This window comes from Leptodactylus fuscus, chromosome 7 (genome assembly GCF_031893055.1).
Source record: "Leptodactylus fuscus isolate aLepFus1 chromosome 7, aLepFus1.hap2, whole genome shotgun sequence".
Lineage (NCBI taxonomy): Eukaryota > Metazoa > Chordata > Amphibia > Anura > Leptodactylidae > Leptodactylus > Leptodactylus fuscus.
In genome coordinates this window covers 85289829-85314217 of record NC_134271.1, presented here as the reverse complement: position 1 = coordinate 85314217, position 24389 = coordinate 85289829, and the positions used below count along the sequence as shown (strand labels likewise).

Genomic DNA, 24389 nt, shown 5'->3' with positions numbered 1-24389 from the left:
TGTTTTGTATATCTTGTGTACCCTAAAATATACAGCACCATGGAGTTAAGGGTGCTATATTAATAAATAAATAATAATAATAGATGAAATTGGCTCAGTTATGCACTAGAATTAATGTAAGTAAGATCAAGTTTAACAATGAGACTAATAGCAAGCATACATTTCCCCCATGATCTCCACCATATTTCTAGAAAAAATTATGATAAATCTGCTTACCCGTGTCATACCCCATTTTTGGTAAATTGGCGAAGGAGGTGCAGAGGTTAAAAAAGTCCAGATTTTTCAAAGAGGACCTTTCATAGATTTGGGCACATGCGGTGTTATACCGCTGGAAAGCCGACAGTGCGCTGAATTCAGTGCACTGTCGCTTTCCCGATCTGTGCCCCGGGTGAAGAGCTATCGGTGCCAGTACCGTAGCTCTTCACAGTCAGAATGGGTTAGGCTACCCATTCCTACTTTCCCACCCACTCTTGAAAAGTGGAGTGAATGATGTAGAACTCAAGGAGTCACAAAATTTGTGCACAAATAATTTTAAAAAGTTGCAAATACCAACTTTATGACTTTTTCTTTTCACACCTGAATTCTGCAGTGAAGGGCTTGATTAATTCCCCTCACTGTGTCCTCAAAATGGCTGTGTGATGGACGTTGCAGAAATGGCTGTCATATGGCCAACTTTCACTGTCATGTGAGCAAACCCTTAGAGAATTGCACGGTGACTGCAGACAGACAGCAGAAGGTAAATCAAGAAGATTGCAAAAAATGGAGCACTGAGCCAACATGAATGAATCTTTATTCCAAATAGGTGTAACACACAACGCATTTCAGGCAAAACCCCTTCTCAAATGTGCATCACCTTGGCTGTATAGATGTGTAGTATTAAGAAAACGTGACTGCTGACAGCAGAAGGTAAATGACTCTCACTCTGATGCAGTGTACAAGATGTTCAGTTCTCATCAGCACATTGCCCTGTGTGAACAGGAATATGCTACCGGCAATTATTGAAACTGTGGAAGGGACAGTCATTTGCCTTGGCTTATGTAAAAGGCTGATGTAAACAAGTGCCGGTCAGCGGTTTATTCATGTCTATGGAGGACTGGGCCAGTTATCTAAAGGCACCTGCAGAATAAGAGTCTTGTACATCATTAGTATTGGAAGCGATGCTGATAATCAATAGTAAGATAGACATTAAATACAAGTCTTCTTAGTAATTCCAGAGGACAGGATATGGGAGTTGGGGGTCTATATAAATTTCCATAGATGGGACATTCTTGGATAAAGTGGAGTTTAAAATCTTGAATGCCATCTATGCTATTTCTGAAGCTGTCAGCGGCCTAAACTGTGACTGAGATTATAAAATATATCATCTGGTTAAATATTAATCAGATTTAGCACAAAAAAAGTCACTAGTCAGGAGGGTGTAAAAGTTTCAGTACGTGACCTGACCCATGTGAGCGTCTCCACCATGCTTTATATTTATGGAACCTTGTAAAATAAATAAATAAATAAAAAGAAAGTTTTACTGTGAAGTAAAATGGAAATAGAAGAGACAATGATTTGCCTCAAATCTCCACCTTCCTGCATAGCGCTCAGCAAAGAGTGTGCGCAGGCCTAGATGAGCAGCAGGGGGCAGCAATGTCATCAAACTTGTACCCATTATAATACAAGTCTATCGGAAGGGTGTTACGATAGCTCTGACAACGTGCCTGTCTGTATTTATGGAATTGCTTCCCTAATACACTTGTATAATTGGATAATGGTCATTGTCATTTATAAAGAGAGTGGTTTTGATAATAGGAGTATATTTTGGAATTGTTCCATAAGCATTGTTATATCAGTGTATGTTTTCTATCAGGGGCATAACTAGCAATGAATGGGCCCCATAGCAAACTTTTCACTTAGGTCTCCCTCCCATACCAACATGGCATAGCTCCCCCTTTCCTGTCCCCCACACTGTATAACGCCCCATGTACACACACTATAATATTCCAATGTGTCCTCAATACAGTATAATATCCCATAGCAGACCCTGCACACAGTATAACGTCCCATAGTGGCCTCTCATCCCGTATAATGTCCTGTAGTGCCCCGTCCATACAGTATAATTTTCCGTAGCAGCCTCTTCACACACTGTAATGTCCCATAATGGCTCCTGCACACAGTATAACGCGTGCACTCTCGGTTTATAGCATTTTTCTCTGAGCCGCTACTTCTGGGTCACCCTCTTATACAGGGCCTGGGAATCAGACCTCTGCACGGATCTTCCCCTTGCCGACTGAGATAGGTCTTTCCTGTTCACACATAAGCTTCTGTTGCCTTGCAAAATTCTGTCTCGGTGTTACTGGTGTTCCGACTTCCTCCACGGAGTTTATCCTGCTGTGACTGACCGATGTTAGTGCTGTGGTACTGAGAAAAGTACCCTATATCACATCTGGTGGGAGGGTGACGTTCTTAGGCCCTTCTGGGACGCTGTGTTTGCCCTGTATGCTAAGGTGTGTCGCACCGTCACAGCAATTCCCCAACTGGCCCTTCTTTCAGTTATCCCAGGCAGGATTTCTGTGGTGAAAAAGGATATCCTGCAACACTTTCTCTTGGCTGCTAGAACCATCATTCCCAGGCACTGGAGGAACACTGTTGCAGCCTCACTGGTTGAATTTTACAGGAGCTTCTCCTAATAAGGAGAATGGAGGCCCAGATGGCGGAGAATTCCTCCAATTCTTCCAAATTTGACACTCTCTGGCGGCCTTGGGTGGTGTTTCAGGAATCGACTGAATTCTCCTCTTTCTGCTCCTGATCCGGAATTATCTTACTATTCTTTTCTCCCTTTCTTCTTAGGAGGTCACTGGTCATTCTATCCTCCCCCCTAATGTCCACCCTCCCCCTCTCTCTTCCCCATATGTGTCTTGCTGATTGCTGTTTACTCTAGTGTTCCCTTTGTCTGTTTGTCTCTCATTTATTTGACCACGTTGTTTTTACGATTCCATATACCTGGGCCTTCCGTCCCTTTGTTAATATATATTGTGTCCCAAAACATTGGGTGGGGTTCTCCCCTAGCCTTTTGTATACAGGCGAGGCCTGCATGCCTTTGCGCCTTTCATTCATTTACAATTCTTTAATAAACTTTGATTAAACATAAATTGATAGTAGGCTCCAGCATAATAAACTAGGTGAGAAAGATCTCTAGATACATTTGTTCACATAGATAAAATAGCTGCTTCTCAGTTTCATACCACCTACAGTAGAACAGTGATTATGGTGTAATTTGAAAGCTAAGATTGCAGATATCACTAGTTAAAGATTTGGAATGTGAGCTTTATATGCAGCAGTTCATACTATATGCATATAAAATTCACTGTTCTAGGTGGTATAAAACCAGAGATAGGGTGCATTCACATTGAGTAAACGCTAGCTTATTTTGTAGAGTAAAATTACACTTGTAAATTTTGCTATCCCATTGACTTCAATGATATTTTACAGGCGTATTTTTACAGGCGTATTTTTTACTGGCGTATTTTTTACTGGCGTATTTTTACACTTGTAAAAAAATATCATTGAAGTCAATGGGATAGCAAAATTTACAAGTGTAATTTTACCCTACAAAATAAGCTAGCGTTTACTCAGTGTGAATGCACCCATACAGCTATTTGATGCCACTTCTACATCTGTACATACTGGCAATATAGTGGGACATTGTAAATTTTAGCCAAGGTGTACAAACTCCTGAAAAATATGGCTAATTCATGATCAGGTATAGCTGTGACATAATGAAGTACTGTAGCGCTACACTGCAAAGCTTAAGATAAGAAAAGAGAAGCCAGAATCTGTGATTCAACTGCAGAAAGATTTTAAAAGTCTTCAGACTCTAATAAACAGTGTAGCTAAACTGGAATTATAGCTATGCCCCAGTAGACCTGAAAAGCAGGTTGGAGTTGTGGGTCGGAGTTGCAATCAGGGCCAATTTTGGGTGAAGTCAGAAAAATAATTACCAACTCCTCAAAATAAAAAAATGATAATTACACTTACTGATATTTGGATTTCCTAGATCTCATGATAGAACCCATGGAGAGGAAGATCTGCCCCCAAGGACAGGAAACCCATAAATCTTTTTAGACCTTCTGACTTTATTGCAGTTGTGGCGGTCACTGTGCAGCGTCGCGCCCAGTAGAGTAGGGAACCACTATAAAGAGGTCGCCGTGACATGGCTAGTGGGCTTATGCACATTGATCAATATGTATACTAAGAACCTCATGTTTGGTATTGTAAAATTTGCTGAGAAGCACTAGATCAATGTATTAGGTTGGGATGTGCGGGCCATGTTTTTCTCTTTTTGTACACATATTATCTGTCTTCTGTGTCCTGGAAATCATTTTTCTTTGGTCCCACATCTTCTTCAGTGGACTTCTTGTGCATGCATGTTATGCACTCTTATTTTATTTATGCACTGCAGAGGAAGTGACGCTTCATGTCAGAAGACTGAAGATAGGTAACTATGAGGGGGGCAGGATGGGGGTGGCGATATTGGTGATGCCTTGTTTCCGGAAATGCAGAAACGGAATATCACCGGATCATCAGAAAATGGTTTCGGTTGTATCTTTAAATCTACATGACAAATAGTCTTAATCTGTCTCTCAATTGTTTCCCAGAAGGGACTAATTTTGGGGCATGTCACCAAGATGTGAGATAGAAGAGTCAATTTAATGGAGGAAAAGCGGGCTTCTAGACCACCTGATAAGCAATTTGAATGAGCTTTCCTGAATCCTGACACACCTAGAAAAAACATAAGAGCATATCAGTATATGTCTGACATCACAGGACGAAAATACAAGTCTTAACTCCCTTTCCCATTCACCAACAAAGTATGGTTTGGAAGGAAGGAGGGATGAAGTTAAACAGTTATATAAAAAGGAAATACAATTATTCCAGGGTTTGATGGAGTCAGGGATTTTTTAGAGCCAGTAGATATCCCTAAGCGGAAAGGGCATAGAGTGAGAGAAGGATCTACAGGAGAGTAGGAAAGACAGGGAGTGGAGGAAGGTCACTCTATGGCTATCCCCCTCAGGCAAGAGGAACAGCAGGGGAGGCAGGTCCGCCTCAATCAGTGAAGTGCAGAGAGGGAGGTGGAGGAGGGAAAGATAGGTCTAATGGAGTAGAGGAGCCCTAACTAGTAAGGAAGCCTAAATGCTTTCTGGGGGAGTGCAGGGGGATAGTGTGGTAGAAAAGGCCTGCCATACACGAATGGTGCTCCTGGTGAGGCTAAGTACAAGTGATGCATTAGGGGTGTAACGAAGAGACCAGAGGAACCATTGGTAGAGAGAGGGCAATAAGTGCTGTTCCAGGGAAATATGGATGAGGGGAGTATCAGTGGAGACCAATTCAAGCCATCTCGCAAGGTGGATGGCCTTGTATGCCAGGGAGTGCGAAGCCATCCTGCATTTTGTGCCGGGTAAGGAGGGGATGGGCTAGATGAGGGTGGGAGTTCTTCCACAGAAATGAAATGAAGAGGCTACAGAGGCTTTTGCAGAAAGAGGTAGAGAGGATTAGAACTGTTTGCAAAGAGTAGAGTTGTAGAGTATCTAAGGGAGAATATATGTTTTGAGAATATTTTTACAGCCCATCCAGGAGACAAACAGAATTAATGTTGACGTTAAGAATATAGAGTGGAAAAAAGTCACACAAGGTAGCTTTTCTGAGCAGGAGACTTACACTTCGAGACATTCTCATGGACTAGACTAAGTCCTGGACTTGACTAAGTAATGACTCCGCCTGCGCTGAGACGCAGAGGTTAAAAAAGCGCAGGAGAGCACACTGTTGGCTTTCTAGTGGTATATAAAACCATGTGTGCCCCAGGACATGAAAGGACCTCTTTAATGTTCAGCGTCATCACTGGGAGGTAAGAAACTGCCCTCTGACTGTACAATGCTATGGAAGAGCATTGTAGGGGGTGTTCCTTACCGCCCAGTGATGATGCTAGGCGTAAGGCCTGCCCCGAACGCAAACCTATACGCATTAAAAAGCGGTTACCTTTGGAAACCACACATACCCCTTAGACTATAATGAGGTCTGTGTGTTTTCTCCTCGAAACATGCGGAGAGAAAGTGCTGCTTGCAGGACTTTTCTCTCCTCATGTTCGTGTGGAAACCACAGACCCCGTTATAGTCTATAGGGTCCATGGGTTTCTCAGGTAACCGCGTTTTAAAGGGGCTCTATCAGGAAAATTATGCTGTATGAGCCCCACATATGCGTGAATAGCCTTTAAAAAGGCTATTCAGGCACCACTAATGTTATTTTAACCCCCCCCCCCATTTTAAAATAAAACCATAAAAATGAATATGCTAATTATTCTTGCTGTGCACGGTGGACGGTCGTGCACTGTCCGATGTCATCTTCTGTCACGCCTTCCTCTTCTTTCGGTGACGCCCTCCGGTCCTGGCTCTTCCCCACCTTGATCTTCTTCTTCCGTCGGGCTTGGTTCAAATCTTGCGCGTGCGAACCCTCCGGAGCGCTACTGCGCATGCTCAGGTGCCATTTTTCCCAATGGCAGTTCACGAGCATAGTTCTAAGGGGAACTGAGCATCCCTTGGAACTACGCGAGCGTACAGCACATGCGCAGTACGCTCGTAAACTGCAATTGGGAAAAATGGCGCCGGAGCGTGCGCAGTAGCGCTCCGTAGAGAGTGCTACTGCGCACTGCTGGATTTGAACCAAGCCCGCCGGAAGAAGAGGAAGATCAAGGCGAGGAAGAGCCAGGACTGGAGGGCGTCGCCAAAAGAAGAGGAAGGTGTGACAGAAGATGACGTCAGACAGTGCACGACCACCCACCGTGCACGGTAAGAATAATTTGCATATTCATTTTTATTTAAAAGGGGGGGGGGTTAAAATAAGATTAGCGGTGCCTGAATAGCCTTTTTAAAGGCTATTCACACATATGTGGGGCTCATACAGCATAATTTTTGCTGATCAAGCCCCTTTAATGCATATATGCTTCCATTCAGGGGAAGGGGTCCCCAAGTGGATTCCTCAAATGCAGTTATGAATGGGGCATCATTTTGACCCGAAATCCGCCTAAAACCAGCACCAAATTCCACCATGTGAACACACCCTAAACCTCTCCTTTGTAATCCAGTCTTCTGAGCCACTGTATGGAATCCCTTGGGTGTGATTATGGCTACTACCTTAGGTATGTAATCCCCTCGTGTGATACAGGCTGCTGAGCCACTGTATGGAATCCCTTGGGTGTGATTATGGCTACTACCCTAGGCATGTAATCCCCTCGTGTGATACAGGCTGATGAGCCACTGTGGCTCAGTCTGTCACGTATTTCTAGGCATTAGATACACGGTTCTCCGCACTGGACAGGTGATGCAAGTTCCTCTATTGCTTTCCTCCACTGAACTCCAGCAGTAAGTTTCCCTCCAGCCCCTCTGCTGCCTGTGCCGGGAGTGACTCCGCTCAGTGCTGCCCTCTGGAGGGCGCCGACGGTAATTCCTCGCTGCACTTCCTCTCCATTCAGAGGAACCTGTGTTGCTGCTGACTGTGCCTCGTTTTCCCTCGCAGCCTCCAACTTGCAGTCTGCTCTTCCCCTTCAATGCACGAAGCGTCCGAGCAGCAGGAGAGGAGCTGGAGCTATAGCAGAGGGTGTGTCCTGGCCCTTGCTCCTCAGTTCACTGTGTGCCCTCCCAACCTGCAAGAGAAGCTGAGACCAGGGAGGGACCCTGCTCAGCAAATGGAGATCTGAGAGAGGGGGAGGGAAGCAGTCACCAAGAGAGCGAGGGAGACAGTCAGGAGACAGATCCTCAGCAAGAGGGGGACCTCACTCCACAGCTGCAGCTGACAAGGTTGGTAGTGGAGGTTCCATGTGGGAGGGGGGCACTGACCTACTTCATCAATGCTGTTTCGCTTCCAGCCTGAGGAAGCTGTTCCTGTACACCCGGCCGGGCTTCCTGCCTGCCCTGCAACGTGCTCCTGCCTCTGCTGGCTCTGACTGGAGGGGGTTAATCCAGGATGCCCTGCCTTGGTGGCACTTGTAACTGTGTATGATGTTCTGGGATGCTGCCACCTGCATTCCTTAATGCTGCCAGTCAGCCCTGGGCCACCTACTTCACCCTGCTGGACCCTGTCACCCTCCTTGCTGATAACTTGTATTATTGCTGAATATAATAGGGCTGAGGCTTACTGCCATGAGTGACGATTGCCTATTTTTACACACTGTACTTCTTACTTTAAAGCTTGGTTTTTCTAGTGGCTCCAGTTGGCATCTTATGGGCATGTCAACTCCACTATAGCTACAAGACCCAGCAGGCCTTCCCTAATATGCTTATTGAATTACTTAAACCACAATGGAAGGTTCTGCAACTCTCTATTACACTCATATTTTCATCATTTTTAAGTTATTTGCTTGCTGTCAATGAATGGCAACATTGTGGCTGACATTTGGTCCCGACCTAGTCCTGTTCACACAGCTCAGGGCTTCTTGAAGTTGTATGATCAGTAATAAAAGCTATCAGTCTGGACTGCAGGACAGGAGAAATATTTTGGCTACACATATCTCACAGAGGATTGTCTACATGGATACATTGTAACAAACGCATCTGCTTTATTCAAAGAAGGACTAGATCAGAACAGGTTTTTGACCTCTGAGCTATAAATGTTGCTTCACTGATAGATAGCAAAGATCTTAACAGTTTTATGAAAGTTGGGAAACTTGGGATTGGTATTGGCCCACCTCAGTTAACTATGTCTGACCTGTCTCTGCTTACTATGCATGGAAAATGCAGCTTGTTTTGGTCAGTGTTTTTTTTCTCTTCTGGCACTAAAATAGTTACCCCCAAATTCCTTATTGTTAGATTAGATCAGATACAATACTACAAGTCCCAGCATTTCCACTGTATGCTGATCTGAGTCATGTATTGCACAAGGTCAGTGTTTATCTTGACCTTTGCACCTGGCACTAAACTGAGTACTAAAGCTGCTGAATAACTTGTTTCCAGCCTTTTCTCCTGTGTCCTCTGTACACAGGACTTTCCTCTCCCATCACTGCTGACTGTATGTTTCTTTTCATTTTTTTGCACTGAATAAAGTCACGTGACATCTCATGTGTTTTGGGGTTTTTTTTTTGTTTTTTTTTCTTTAGGTGACGAGCGCTTGGTCACTGGAGGCCTCCTTATTTTTGTGCCTGGGTCCTGGATTGATCCCTCAGGGGTCTCAGTTGTGACAGGTGCCAAAAATGCAGACATTCCTGAAAGGGAAGCGGGTTGGCTACTGGATGAGTGAAAAGAAAATTAAAAAATTGAATTTCCAGGCCTTTGCTGAATTGTGCAGGTAGGTACACATGTATAAATCCTCTTATGGGAGATATTCACTATTGTTATCACAGTGGGAGATTGTATTTGGGGCAAAGCTGCAAAGAAATGTCTACATGACTGACAATGTTGTGATGGCCGATTCAGTCACATGATGTCATAATATTTTATATCTATATTTTAAAGTTCAGTATTTTTTTTTTGAACACCTGGGGTGGGGTAACTGAAAATTCCCTTTAAACCACTATGTGGCCCTATTAGACGTCTATATTCCCCAAGAGTTGACATCTGCGCTGGACATCACTGTTACTGGACATCTCAAAGGGCAATGATTCGCAGACACATAGTGTCTGTGTTCACCTATGGATTTTCAATACATTCATTCAGGCGTCCATTCATGGATTGTGGGTCTGTAGAAACAAAGCTGACATCCTATTTTGGTCCATGATTCATTAAAATCATGGTAATTAAAATATATGGGTCCATGAACATCATGGATAGCATTCGGATGCCATTCCTGGGTTCTACATTTCTCACGTACACAAAGGTCATGTTCACTTTTGCATCAAAGTCTCTGCCTGAAATCGGTGGATGAGCTATCTCAAGGGGTATGGCCAGATTTAGTCCTCCACTGATAGTAAGAACTAACAATTCCTGAGGAATTAGGCATAGTTTGTAGAAATGAATGGTGCATATGGAAACAGTCAAGTAGTCCCACTATTCCCTTGTCCTCACGATGTGTGGAGGTCTGATTAGCCTCGATTGTTTAAAAAAAAAAAAAAAAAAAAAAAAAAAAAAGTGGTCCAAACCCTTTTTAAGGATACTTGAATACCTTGAGAAGATCATCCGTTAGGTGACTGGCATCTGTTTCCGGTATAATTGAAAAGTTCCTGGAAAGCAATACAAGTGATGTATTACTACTACTGGGATTTGAGCATGTGATTGGAGCACCTGTTGGCTTATGGATAAGTCACCTTCTTTACCTGACCTACTCTCCCTAGACCTCCTCTGCTGCACCCTGCTGAGGATCATGTTCTATTCCTCGCTCTCTGGCTGTTTGTCTTGCATTGTCTCTGCTGGGTCTGGTCTGAGTCATCTCCAGTATTTATCCCTAATGTGATGCTTTGCACTAATCCTGTAACAGATATTGTTCCTGGGACAGGTTGGGGATCAGATTACTGTTCAGTGTCCCTACATTATGCAGGGTGGCTGTTATTATTATATACTGTTATAATAGACCTATACGGAGTAAATTGTTACTGTAAAATTGGCTAGTTCTGTGTGGTGGATATTACTCTTTGCTCCTAGCAAAAAAAAAAACTGATTGGTATGAGTTGCTATGGCCCATGTAGAGAAAGCTACATGTGAGCGATTAATGGATGGTGGGCACTGGCAGACCATGCTGAGGCACTATGGTTTGCACTCATGCTGCTTATAGGTATTGTAAAAAAAAAACTAGCTGTGCTTAACCCAAGGTATTAATAGAAGTCCCCTAGTGTGATATTATATATGGCATTACTCCCCAGCATGGATCGTGCCATCCCCGTATGAATGCTACTAGGTCAGTATAGCAGGTTGGTCATTTGCATATGGTCTTGGAGAAGGTACAATTGTCTCAGAGCTTCCGAGTCTCGGTGGGTTCCTCTTTGTCAGGTTCTCTTAAAACCAGTTCTGTCCGCTCTGCACAGTCTTGTCGGGATCTGCTTCATTCCCCTGAACAGGTTTTTCTGAATAGACAAGCTGGTAGTGGTGTGATAAAGAACAGAAGATGAACTGTGAAGATATGTCAGATATGTCCTCTGTTTACTCTGAAAACATCACAGGGTCTGTAGTTCTGCCACCCCGCTAAACTTTTGAAAAGTCAGTACTATGTTAAGGAGGACATGGTGTTTGTGTACAAACAGGCGACAAAGTGCAAACCAATGTATCTTGTTCTGTCAGTTCTTATATACTGACCTAAAATGCTACTAAACAATACTGATTTTCTTTGGACCATAGCACATAAATCTAGCAGCGCCACTCCCTTAATTTGGTTTGTGCACTATGGGTGACTCTGTTATGAGGGGCATTCAAGCTAGTTTTGGTATGGAAGATCATTGTGACTGACTGTTATGGGGGTTGCTGTGATTGGCTCTGTGATGAGGGGCAACATAATTGGTTATATTCTGAGAGGGTACTGTGGCGGGTTGTGGTGTGAAAGAGCACCTTGACTGGCTATATTATGAAAGGCACTGTGGCTGGTTTTGGTATGGTGACTATTGTGACTGGCTGTGTTATGGGGGAGGGGGTGCTGGGATTGGTTATATTATGAGGGGCACTGTGGCTGGTTTTGGTATGGTGACTATTGTGACTGGCTGTATTATGAGGGGCACTGTGGCTGATTTTGGTATGGTGACTATTGTGACTGGTTGTATTATGAAGGGCACTGTGGCTGGTTTTGGTATGGTGACTGTTGTGACTGGTTGTATTATGAGGGGCACTGTGGCTGGTTTTGGTATGGTGACTGTTGTGACTGGTTGTATTATGAGGGGCACTGTGGCTGGTTTTGGTATGGTGACTGTTGTGACTGGTTGTATTATGAGGGGCACTGTGGCTGGTTTTGGTATGGTGACTGTTGTGACTGGTTGTATTATGAGGGGCACTGTGGCTGGTTTTGGTATGGTGACTATTGTGACTGGTTATATTATGAGGGGCACTGTGGCTGGTTTTGGTATGGTGACTATTGTGACTGGTTGTATTATGAAGGGCACTGTGGCTGGTTTTGGTATGGTGACTATTGTGACTGGTTGTATTATGAAGGGCACTGTGGCTGGTTTTGGTATGGTGACTGTTGTGACTGGTTGTATTATGAGGGGCACTGTGGCTGGTTTTGGTATGGTGACTGTTGTGACTGGTTGTATTATGAGGGGCACTGTGGCTGGTTTTGGTATGGTGACTGTTGTGACTGGTTGTATTATGAGGGGCACTGTGGCTGGTTTTGGTATGGTGACTGTTGTGACTGGTTGTATTATGAGGGGCACTGTGGCTGGTTTTGGTATGGTGACTGTTGTGACTGGTTGTATTATGAGGGGCACTGTGGCTGGTTTTGGTATGGTGACTATTGTGACTGGTTATATTATGAGGGGCACTGTGGCTGGTTTTGGTATGGTGACTATTGTGACTGGTTGTATTATGAAGGGCACTGTGGCTGGTTTTGGTATGGTGACTATTGTGACTGGTTGTATTATGAAGGGCACTGTGGCTGGTTTTGGTATGGTGACTATTGTGACTGGCTGTGTTATGAGGGGCACTGTGGCTGGTTTTGGTATGGTGACTATTGTGACTGGTTGTATTATGAAGGGCACTGTGGCTGGTTTTGATATGGTGACTATTGTGACTGGCTGTGTTATGAGGGGCACTGTGGCTGGTTTTGGTATGGTGACTATTGTGACTGGCTGTGTTATGAGGGGCACTGTGGCTGGTTTTGGTATGGTGACTATTGTGACTGGCTGTATTATGAAGGGCACTGTGGCTGGTTTTGGTATGGTGACTATTGTGACTGGCTGTATTATGAGTGGTACTGTGGCTGGTTTTGGTATGGTGACTATTGTGACTGGTTGTATTATGAGGGGCACTGTGGCTGATTTTGATATGGTGACTATTGTGACTGGCTGTGTTATGAGGGCCATTATGATTGGCTTTATGGGAGAGTCCTGTGAATCGCTCTGTAATGAAGGAACACTGTGGCTGGAGCTGATGTAAGGAGGCACTCTGGCTGGCTCTTATGATCAGGCAGTTTGAGCAAATAAACTGATAAATGCACCAGAATTCGGAGGTAATTTGTGCCAAAAAAACTACATTATTTCAGCTTATTTTCTATGTACTTTAGACACTTCCTTCTGTGTCTCATCCAACAGGTTGGCGGAGCTTGTTGAAAAGGGAGTGGAGCTTAATATACAAAAACCGTTCACCAGACAATGTGCCAAAATTTTGTCAGAAACTTAAGTCAACTAGTAAGTGGTGTAAAGTTAGACTAGACAGTCTCAAAGTATGCCAAATTTTCAAACCGTGTTAAGCTAGGTTCCCACTAGCATTGGTCTCTCCAAAGCACCAACCACTCAAGAGCATATTCGATATCCATATTGGAGGTTCATAGATGAGGGATCGCTGCAGGTAGCTCAGGGTATTAGTATTCCTCAGCTTCTGCAGACTCTGGTCTTCATGCTGTCGGTGAGTCACAAAGGGAGCGCCTTGCCGCCGTTGTCTATTTGTGGTTGCACATCTGATATTTAGTGAGAGAAGGCGGCAGGGTGTTCCTGTATCCTGGTTACCATCTCTCCATTGCCTCTGTACATAGAGATAGAGGTGCCATCACTTCACAATAGATTTAATATTAAAGAATCCCGCTTATTTCATGTTATGTTTCTCATACCATATAAAGGGTGACAACTGCACAAGATAGCTTCCACAATGGTCCACCTTTTCAATTCCCTTTTGTACAAAAATACATTTATTGATACCATAGAGTATATTATCTGAGTGTCTAAGTTTCTGTTTGGTGAATTTGTCATCAGTACAGACTTCAATTACATATTTTTATATTTGTTCTGTACTGCTGGGCACACTTGCATGCGTTTATTAAGACCCTAAAGGTCCAGTATAGAAAAGGACATTCTCTATTCTGCAGACTATTAGGAAACAAGAGTCTGCTCAGCAGTGAAATCCTGAGGTATTGCATGAATAACAATTCCATATTCTGTCCACATTAATGGTCTTCATCTGTTAAGACTGTCTATAGGTAGCATTGAAAACACAGTAAATGGCCCCCGGTATCTATCTTACAGTAGTGGCCTGCAATTGGATTCCGGTAATATAAACTGGGTTAAAAATATAAAAAGGACTGGCGCCCGTATGATGAAAACAGATAATGATCTATCAGTTGTAGCTCCTCCTGGGCACCATCCAAAGGGTGGTGAGCAAACATAGAATACAAATGGGGTAAAAAGCGGGAATAGGGGGGAGTGCTACTGAGTGGAGAGTGAGTCCAAGGGTTAATTGGTAACATCACTTTATTGGTTCCAATGACAGAAGATAAAATGATATAGGCTATGCGTTTTCACCAGCGTTGAAACGCGTAGACTATCATTTTATCTTCTGTCATTGGAACCAATAAAGTGACATTACCAATTAAAGGGGCTCTATCAGCAAAATCATGCTGATAGAGCCCCACATATGCGAGAATAGCCTTTAAAAAGGCTATTCAGGCACTGCTAAAGTTATATTAAACTACCACCCAGTTTTAAAATAATACCCTAAAAAAGAATGTGATCAACTTACCCATCGTGCACGGTGGGCGGGAATCCAGGGTCCGCCGTCTTCTTCATCCACGCCTCCTCTTCCTGCGATGTCCTCGGGTCCCGTTTTCCTCCGGAGCTTGCGAACTGACATTGCTTAAAAAAAAATGGCCTGGGCGCATGCACAGTAGCATGCTGCTTCTACTACGGCTACTGCGCATGCGCCCAGGCCATTTTTTTTTAGCAATGTCAGTTCGCGGTACCGTATATGCGGCGCTATTTTGCGGCCGTGATTTTGCGGTGGCCGCAAAATAGCACCGCGTATACGGTACCGGCTCCCATTAAAAACAATGGGAGCGTATACGGCCCGCAAAAGCTCCCGCGGCATCTACGTACCAAATCACGAGACAAAATACTTCGTGTGAACCTGGCCTTTGGACTCACTCTCCACTCAGTAGCGCTCCCTCTATTCCCGGTTTTTACCCCATTTGGATAATATAAACTGTTATATTTGATATAATAGTAATACATTATTGTACTCTGACCTTGGTTTTATACACAATGAGAAGTTGCCATGTAGATGTGTTTTGTTTTGTTTTTTATTTCTGGAAATGGCGGCAGTAAATTTTAACATGGGAGGATTGGAAAATGCTTGTGATAGATGATCTGATATGAAGACATTGGCGTTCAGAGTTAGAAGTCACAAAATCCACAGATCTTATCAAATAGTTATGTATGGGATATGTAAACTGTATGGTCACCAGAGTGTAGCCTGGATAATTGTGTCCAGCTAGGACTATTTCTCATGGGACCTTGCTCTATGTTTATGTTTGGAGGGTCTTCATTATCGTATACTTATGAAATGTCACCATATAGAGTCAATCCATTAGAAAGAGGTTTCCTATCGTAATTGGTTACTAAAGCTGCTACAGCCACTGCAAAGAGTTTCTCTTGCTATGGGTGAATGACAGCACCTCCGCACCACATAGGCACCTAGTAAGCAATGCTATACTTTCAGTACAACTTTTTTGTATGGAAAAAGACTAGATAAATACTAGAGGACTACACTGATGTTACTCAAAAAGACAGTCCCTTTAAATCCTTCTGACTCAACACTGCACCACTGCCTAGACGTCTGGCGCTCCATACCCATCTGATTGGCGCTGAAGCACTGAGGGGCATATTGACACTTGCTACCTATTTCCACACCAGAATACCTGCACCTGTCTTATAGATATGTCTGTGGATTACTTTGAGTGTAGTAGTTGTGTTTTTTGTGCCTTGATACTGTGATGGATAAGAAGTGCTATTTTATTCTGTCGTAGGTTCTTTGTATTACTTTTAAAGTTATAGACATTCGACACAAGTGAAAAGCCTGGACTTTGCAACAATATCTGTATATTATAAACCCACCCAGTCCATTCTCACTGGTTCATTTTATTTTATATACATGACATGATCATTTCATATACATAGAAAAGGATAGCCTCGCATCTGAAGGAACATACACTTTTGTAGTTTGCCTTCTGATATCAGCCAATTATTTATACTGCTGTGCACTATTGTATGGTTGGGGCTACCGTGTGATTGACAGCTCTCCTTTCAGACTGTGTTATGTCATAGTCCTGCCCAATGTTATTAACATTGTACAATGCAGTGTGACTGTATACAGCATGTTATAAACGTACATAAGCTTATACACCTTGCCTCTCATTATTTAATATATATGCTATTTGATACATGCCTGTATCCAGAACTTTACCAACCTATTTATCTATGGCGTATTTATATATTGTGAGGAAGGTAGCTCGGTAGCAGCAATGTTGTGGACACAACGAATCAGAGACAGGGACACAATATCTGGTGCAAATATTTATTTGAAAAAAAAAAATAGTAAAATAAAATAAACCTTCACTTCAGGTACAAAAACATCAAACACAAACCTGCTTGTCTGAGCACTAACTAAACAAGACAAAGCTAACTCTAGGCGTGGCTTACTACCAGCCACATGAACAAACCGATAACAGTTAGGTCTCAACAGTCTCTCAGTATTGCAAGACAGTCCCTAGGCACTTCCTCTCACTCTGAGAATCTGCCCTGAAGTGTAGGCTCTGCAGCCTTATGTGGCCCAGTAATGAGTAACCTGGGGCTGGGACCTACTCAAGACCCACACTTGACCATATATATGTCAGAAACCTGGGGGAGATTTACCATGACGCCAGCACTCTGCCTGTCAGCTTCTCACAATATATATATATATATGTATGTAATTGTTACTTTACTATATTGCTTGTGTGGTTAAACACACATGTGCACAGATAATGCATAGATAAGAGGAGTTGAGTTGGAGTTGAAAAAAGTTACCGACTCTGGCTTCAGAATGGAATGATTAGTTATACATTAATAACCTTATGATATAATTAATCAGGTGCAAAGTTTGTTCTATATTTACTTTCATAGGAGTTCAATCAATTAGAGGAGCTTTGCAACTTCTGCCTGTCCATGGCTGTCAGCAATGTAAGATGGTGTTTGAGTTGGGCTGTGGAAAAATAGAGGAACATTTGTCTACTGACTCCACCGCCTTGGTTTAGATAAACCTATATGTTTTTCTGTTTTTGTTTTTTTAAATGTAGATTGTGAGCCCCACATAGGGCTCACAATGTACATTTATTTATTTTCCCTATAAGTATGTCTTTTTTGGAATATGGGATAGAAATCCATGCAAACACGGGGAGAACATACAAACTCCTTTGGGATGGTTTTTTTGCCCTTCGTAGGATTTGAACACCAGGACTCCAGTGCTGCAAGGCTGCAGTGCTAACCACTGAGCCACCGTGTGGCCCCAGTAGACCTATATGTTGTGTAGTATGGGCATGTGATCTCCTAGCATAGTGGCAAAAGAAATGCAGCAGCAAAGAGTAAAGTAACTTGACATCCTAAATATCAGAAGATCCCATTAGGATGTTCTAAACCATTGGATGGCAGCACACCTTTTAATGGAGAGGTCACCACCACACATCATCATCACATTGCTGACACTTGTCGAAGCTGATGCTTTTAGGATATTACTTATGGGGATCCCCAGATTCTTAACTATTACTGATGTGACAACCCTACATGTCGGATTATGCTATAATGGGAAAACCCTAGTCAGGACCGCCAGCATAAGAAGTCTACTTGCTGCCAGATTATTGCTTCTCTGTACTTACAACTCTGTCATCTGTCAAAATATTTATTTCTTGGGTACAGAGAGCAAGGCGAGTTTGTGTTGGAAAGATGCTCCATTATTAAATACTCTGGATGTTTCTATGGTCACTAAGGGTCTTCTCGGCTGGTGAGAGATAACAATCAGTCCACAGAAATAAATGATCTGTCACTGAAAAATAAAGGAGGTAACATCTGATCCAGACCAGGCTGCAAACTCACAAACATATTTTCCAAGTGGTTTCATTCCTATGTGTTTGGAAGGAACCCAAATGATTTCTGGGCAAACAACTAGTGATGGGCAGAGAGATGCGATTCTGGAGTTATTTGACAGGATCACGTTGCCTTTTCAATTGCTGGACTCTGGGTCACGATCAGTACCCCTTTCTTTTAACGTTACTTTTGTTGCCGTTCCTGCACTATGAAGTGAACAACCTAGTAATGTAACTGAACTTTAATCCCTTAAGGACCAAGGCAAGTTTCGTTCTCGTATTTCCAGTTTTTTCTCCCCTCGATCCAAGAGCCATCATTTTTTAATTTTTCACATGATGTCTTACTGTTTGTGGAACAAAGTGTATTTTGTAATGGCAAAAATCAATATCCTGTGCAATTTACTGGGAAACTGGAAAAAAAATTCAGAATGAGGTGGAATTGGAAAAAGTGCATTTGCACCAATTTCTTACCGGTTTAATTTTTTACTGCATTCACTATGTGGTAAAAAAAAGATATGTTACTTGTATTCTGTGGCTCAATACGATCATGGTGATACCAAATTTATATAGCATTTTTAATATTTTGATACTGTTTAATAAAATTAAAAACTGCAAAATAGAAAAAACAAATTTTGTCGCCATGTTCTGACACCTGTAACTTTTTCATATTTACGCATATAGAGCTGAGCTGGGCATGGCATCTATATTTGCGGGACAAGATGTTTTATTGATACCATTTTGGGGAAGGTCTGATGGTTTGATCTCTATTTTTTTTTTTTTTTTTTTTTTTTTTTTTTAGGAGGTAAAGTGTTGAAAAAACAGTCAATAAGGCATTCAATATTTTTATATTTTAATAGTTTGCGCATTTTGGAGCACAGGGATACCTAATGTATTTACGTTTATTTTATTTTTTTTGCAAGGGCTAGTGTTTTTTTGCTGCTTTAATTTTTTAAAGATTTCAATGCGTGCCAAAATTTATCACCAATGCATCCTTTCCTCTAGATATTCAACATCTTGTACCAAAAATGAATTTAACTAGAACTGGCACTAAAATAGGGGTTCTTACAGTCCTTCCCCAAATATAGTGTAGTGATCAGGTTGACTTGTATGCTGGATAGGTCCTGTACCTGGGAGCCTAGAAGTCATCCTTAGTTTCCCAATAGAAAGAGAAAATTTCTTATTAAAGGGTTATTCCCTGTGGCTATGCCATAAACGTCTGAGAGGTGGATGCCACTGCTGGGACCTACACCTATCTTCAGATTAAGGTTCCCCACTAACCCTATCCAGACGGAGGAGGCAGCTGCATCGAAGCATAATAACTGGTGAGGTGGCCTTGTATGTGAGTTTCTGTCTCCAATCACTTTTATGGGAGCTAGCCAAGTAAGGGTGCATTCACACAGAGGAAAATGGCACTGAATTTGGTGTGGAATCCGTGTCAGATTCAGTGCTGAAAAAAAAAAAAAAAAAAACTCCCATTAACTTCAATGGGTTCCTTTTTCTGCTAGAAAGGATCCCATTGAAGTCAATGGGAGGCGTTTTTTTTTCAGCGCTGAATCTGACACGGATTCCACACCAAATTCAGCGCCATTTTCCTCCATGTGAGTGCACCCTTAGTATGAATGACCAGCTCTCTTTTATACTTTACCTCGAAGTGGCATTCACCCTTTCAGGGAGGATGGGATTAGAGATCTGCATTCTGGGTTTCTAGGGGTGTGACTTGCACTTTCCAGACATTTAAGGGACATTCCCGGGGTGTCATGAATGACTAAGATGGATAACTCTTCAACTCTCTGTGATCTGATAGAGCTGAAGCATATTAGGTCCACTGACCTGTGGAGACCTGTACCACATTTTTTTTTCTTTTTAAAGAATGTTTAATACAAAAAAAGAGGCTAATCATACATAACAGTATATAAAAGAACCACAGTATCAACAATCTGAAAAATCCACACACATAATAAAACAATGTAAATTTATTAGTATCCAAGATACAAAACAAAACATACAAGCATATATAAAAGGACACAAAATAATAAATGACATACATAATGGAGACTAAAGAAGTCTAAGTACCAGAAACACCAGGACAGTGTGTGGAATATGCAATGAACTGAAGTAACAGAAGCTGGCAAGAAGATCATAAAAGTAGCATATAAGTGCTTGGGAGCGTTCACACTACCGTTGGTGTCCGCTCAGCAGTGTCTGTGACTATTGTCTGTTCAAGATTTTAGCAAGGGACACTGGCTGGTCCTTTTGCAATTTCCATTCATTACAATAATAATACATTTTATTTATATAGCGCCAACATATTCCGCAGCACTGTACAATTTAACAATGGGATTTTATCTTGAGTTCTTTAGTGTCCTTTTGTGTCCTTTAATGTCCCTTTACAACCATGTTCGTTTATTTTCAAACAGGCAAAATAATCCTACATGCAGGACTTTTCTGTCTGTTTGAAAAAAGTGTCTTTTTTTTTACATTAAGTTCTATGGGCAACGGACATATAACGGACAGTAACTGATAGCCATCAGTTACTGTTTGTTTGTGTTCAATATGATAGGTGTCCGTTTTTTGTTTCTTTTAAAAACGGACACCTGAGTGGACACCAACGGTATTGTGAACCCTACCTTAATAAAAGGACAACAATGAATGGAGGTATATTAACACCATAAAATGGACTAAGATATAAAAAGCATATATGCTACCACTTAAAGATAGTAGACACCAGCAAAGTGAGAGAACATAAATCACCACGTATAGAGACCTAACCACACTGCCTGACGCGCGTTTCGCCAACACCAATGGGCATCATCCAGGGACCAATTTACATTGTTTTATTATTTTTGTGGATTTTTCAAATTTTTAGACAATGTGTCACAGCTTACTTTTTAAGCTGGCAAATCTATCACTTTATCTGGTAATATATCCCATCCTCTACTGCAGTGGTTCTTAACCTTGTTTGAGGTATATGCACATTCACCGAACCCTTCTTTAGTGATAAATCAAATATGATTTTTTTCCAAATTCAAGACATAGGTATATGTTTTTTTTACTGGTACACGAAACGAACCGTGCAAAGGGCCTAGGGTTCGATCGAACCCTGGTTAAGAACCACTACTCTACTGCATAACTAGCCACATTCTGGTCATTTAAAACACTAGTGAATTTGGGAAATTGCAGTCTTGTTGGTTACTGCCTAGATTTCCTGGAAAAAGATTTAGCTTAAAAAGTGTAGATGACAGCTCCACGTCGTGTGTATGTGTCTTTGGTTGGTTGAATTGGCTTCCTCCGCCATACAATCCTGCATCCAATATTTCAAGAAACCTGAGTTGTCATGAGCCTCGCCCTTACTTGTGTTCTGCTGGGTGCGGTCAGGTAACCCTAGCCCTGAGGAGAGTCTTGATCACACTGCCGTCTCCCTTGTAATTACTGCTTAGAGCTACAAAATAAATAGATATGGACACTGGCTAGAGGCCATAAGAGACCTGACCAACCTCATTCCATCACTAGAAGCTGCAAATCTTGTTTAGTGTCCACAGCTTTGAAAAATGCAAGTTTTAAGGTATAAAGGTACCAAGAGCTAATGCATACAGTGGGTGGGGTATTTTCCTCATATGCTTAATACCTGCTCGTTTACCTGACTATTCAGCAAACTTTGCATATATCAGGCTAAGCACATCTGCACTAAAGTCTCTGTCGTATTATCCGCTGAAAACCTCCTGCAGGAGAACATTTTCTTCCGCTGGTTTCAGTTTATAAACAACGTAACCAGATGGATCCCATTATAGGCTCTGTGTTTAGCTACTTTTTTAGCGGTCAACCTCTCTGTTGTTTGAAATAATGGAGATGCAACGCTAGTGTGTACCTAGTGGCAGTTGTACAGTTTGTGTATATGACAAACAATTTTTATGGATTCTATATGGTTTATATTCTGTATTCTTTAGCAGTTCAGTCTGGAGGCTCAATGTTAAAGTTGGCCATAGCCATTAGTTTTTTGATGGCAGGTAACAGCTGAAATGCCTGATCAGGGGGCCAGTTTCATTTATTAAAAACTCTGCTTGAGTCTGCACAAATTGGCTAATGATTGACCAGAAGTGAAGAATCGTGCCAAACACTCTCAGTTTGAGCCCACCACCATAATTTATCCACATGTCTGAACTATATATGGGAGACAAAAATCTGCCATCACAAACAGATGGTTGCAGTATTTTTATTAACGGTTATCAACAAAAATAGGCAAAATTTGTCATTTCAGCAGTAGACAGTAGTGTATGGCCAACTTAATTTTCAGTTTTCCTTGAGCTGTTTGGTAGAGATGAGCTGCTTTGCTATCTGTTATACACTGCACACATTAATGGGGATGGACCCAAGACCCTGTCACAATCATCTGTTTAGCCCACCAGAAGCCATCCATATAGGTATGGGATCAGAAGTCTGCTTCTGCACTTTCCAAAGATGCCTTTCTTATTGAGCTCCATGTTTATGAAAATGGCTGTTTTATTCTAATGCAAGTTAGTTGTAAAGTCCCTTTTGGGGTAGTGTCTTTCATTGCTAAGGCTTCACTCTCCACTCTAGATAACCACCCCTAACTGCAGACAAGCTCAAGCGATCTTGAGCACCTTTGGAATGTGTAGATGTAAGACCTACAAGTTGTCATTAGTTTGCTACCAATTTGCCTGCTAACATACTCCCTTTAGGCCAGGGCCCCATGGGACCGAAACTCCACTGGAAAAATTGCGGCTTTTTACAGTAAGTGCAAAGTGGATGGGATGCTAGGGAATTCAATGCCCACTTTGCGTTAAAAAGCGTGGCGCAAACACGCCGTGATTTACAATACCAGCATGGTTTTGGCAATCGCAGCATGTCAATTATATCTACGGAAAAGCCGGCGTTTTCCCGGCTTTAGATATAATTGTAACAGAAAGTCTGTGGAGGAAAACTCCACAAACTTTCTAAGTGCTGCGGGAAGAACTGCAATGCGTTCCCGCTGCAGTTTTTCCCACAGCACTTAGCCTGCGGCCCCATGGGACAATTTGCAGCGCTACAGGGGAGAGCCACAGCTGGAAAGCATCGCGGTTCTTCCCGCAGCGCTTTAAACAGAAAGTTCACAGAGTTCTGTAAAACACCGCAGACATATCGCACCGTTTCCGACCTGTGGGTCCCCGACCTAAAAGGGATTTGTCCTGGTGTGATAGCTGACCAATTTCATACCGATGAGTATCCATTTTTTTTCAGGGTCTTGGACAACCCCTTCAATTGTAGGCTTTATATTTCCTACAGCATATCTGTTCTGTTGCAGATCTGCTGTTGATTTCTCCCTTTACAAAATAAGAACTCTGCATCAAGATCTTCATGTAGTAAGTGAAGATTTGTAGCAATTTTTTTACAAAAAATCTGCATAGTGTAGACTTAGGCTGAGTTCACACCTCTGAGGCATAGACCACCGAAAATTGGTGGAGAGAAAAGTCCTGCATGGAAGACTTTTCTCTAAACCAGTTTCAGTATAAGAACAACGGACACTGAGGGTAACCACTGTTTTAGCGGTCCGGCTCTCTGTCATTTGGGTCCCCCAGCGGACCTGAACGACAGAGAGCTGTGCGCAGATGTGAACCAAGCCTAAGATTAATATTCACAGCTGAGAGTTTGCTACAATTGTATTGTTATTAAGCAGCAGAGATGTTTCTCCTGTACTGATTGTATGCTACAATGTTTCAGTGCAGGTAAAATGTATTAGCCTGGACTCAGTACATCTTTGTATTTGGTTGCTTAATTGGTTCATTGTTACAGTCATTCCCTCAGTGGATGAAGCTTTTCAGCCTTTATCAGGGTTTTACATTGAGGCCTTGTTTGGTTGTCATGGTAACCTGCAGCCTGTACAGGGAGGTAGACATTGTGCACCCCCTCCTGCTCCGCCTCCACGCTGGTCCTACGTTTTTGCAACTCTTCCTATTCTGCTTTCTAGATTTTTCCTGATATATTTTTTTTCTTCTTACTCGTAAGTAGCCCCAAACTAGTTATCACTTTTTCTCTAAAGCTGGCGACAACTTATTGTAGTGCACCTGAGTTAGAGATTGATATAAAGGTCCCCCTAATCCTATTAGTCATTGGCTGGTATCTGTTCCTCCTGTCTCCACCATACACATGCACACTCAATTTGGCTGAGTGTACATGTATTGTGAAAGGGGAGATAAGAGTAACTCTAACCAATCTTTTACTGTTGGCGGCTCACATGGATATATGATAGTCAGTGGTTCTGTGGGTTCAAACAGCTTTTCTGTTACAGTTCTCTAGAGGTTCTCAGCACTGCGGTATGTGATACAAAGTAGTTATCATGGTGATAAGGACATCTCCACACTTCCTATCACAAATCCCACTGAAGAACTCTAGAAATTCTATCTCCCGGT

At 42.3% G+C, this 24389-nt stretch overlaps 1 protein-coding gene across 1 annotated transcript in view; it reads left to right on the top strand.

Annotated features, from left to right (window-relative positions):
• The first annotated feature begins 7490 nt into the window (after positions 1-7490).
• Positions 7491-24389, top strand: part of ITPK1 (inositol-tetrakisphosphate 1-kinase) — a 95423-nt gene continuing 78524 nt past the window's right edge. Inside the window, exons 1-2 of the mRNA XM_075282450.1 lie at positions 7491-7832; positions 9128-9315. Coding sequence (XP_075138551.1) covers positions 9221-9315 — 95 coding nt within the window. The 5' untranslated portion in view covers positions 7491-7832; positions 9128-9220. The remainder of the gene's footprint in view (positions 7833-9127; positions 9316-24389) is intronic.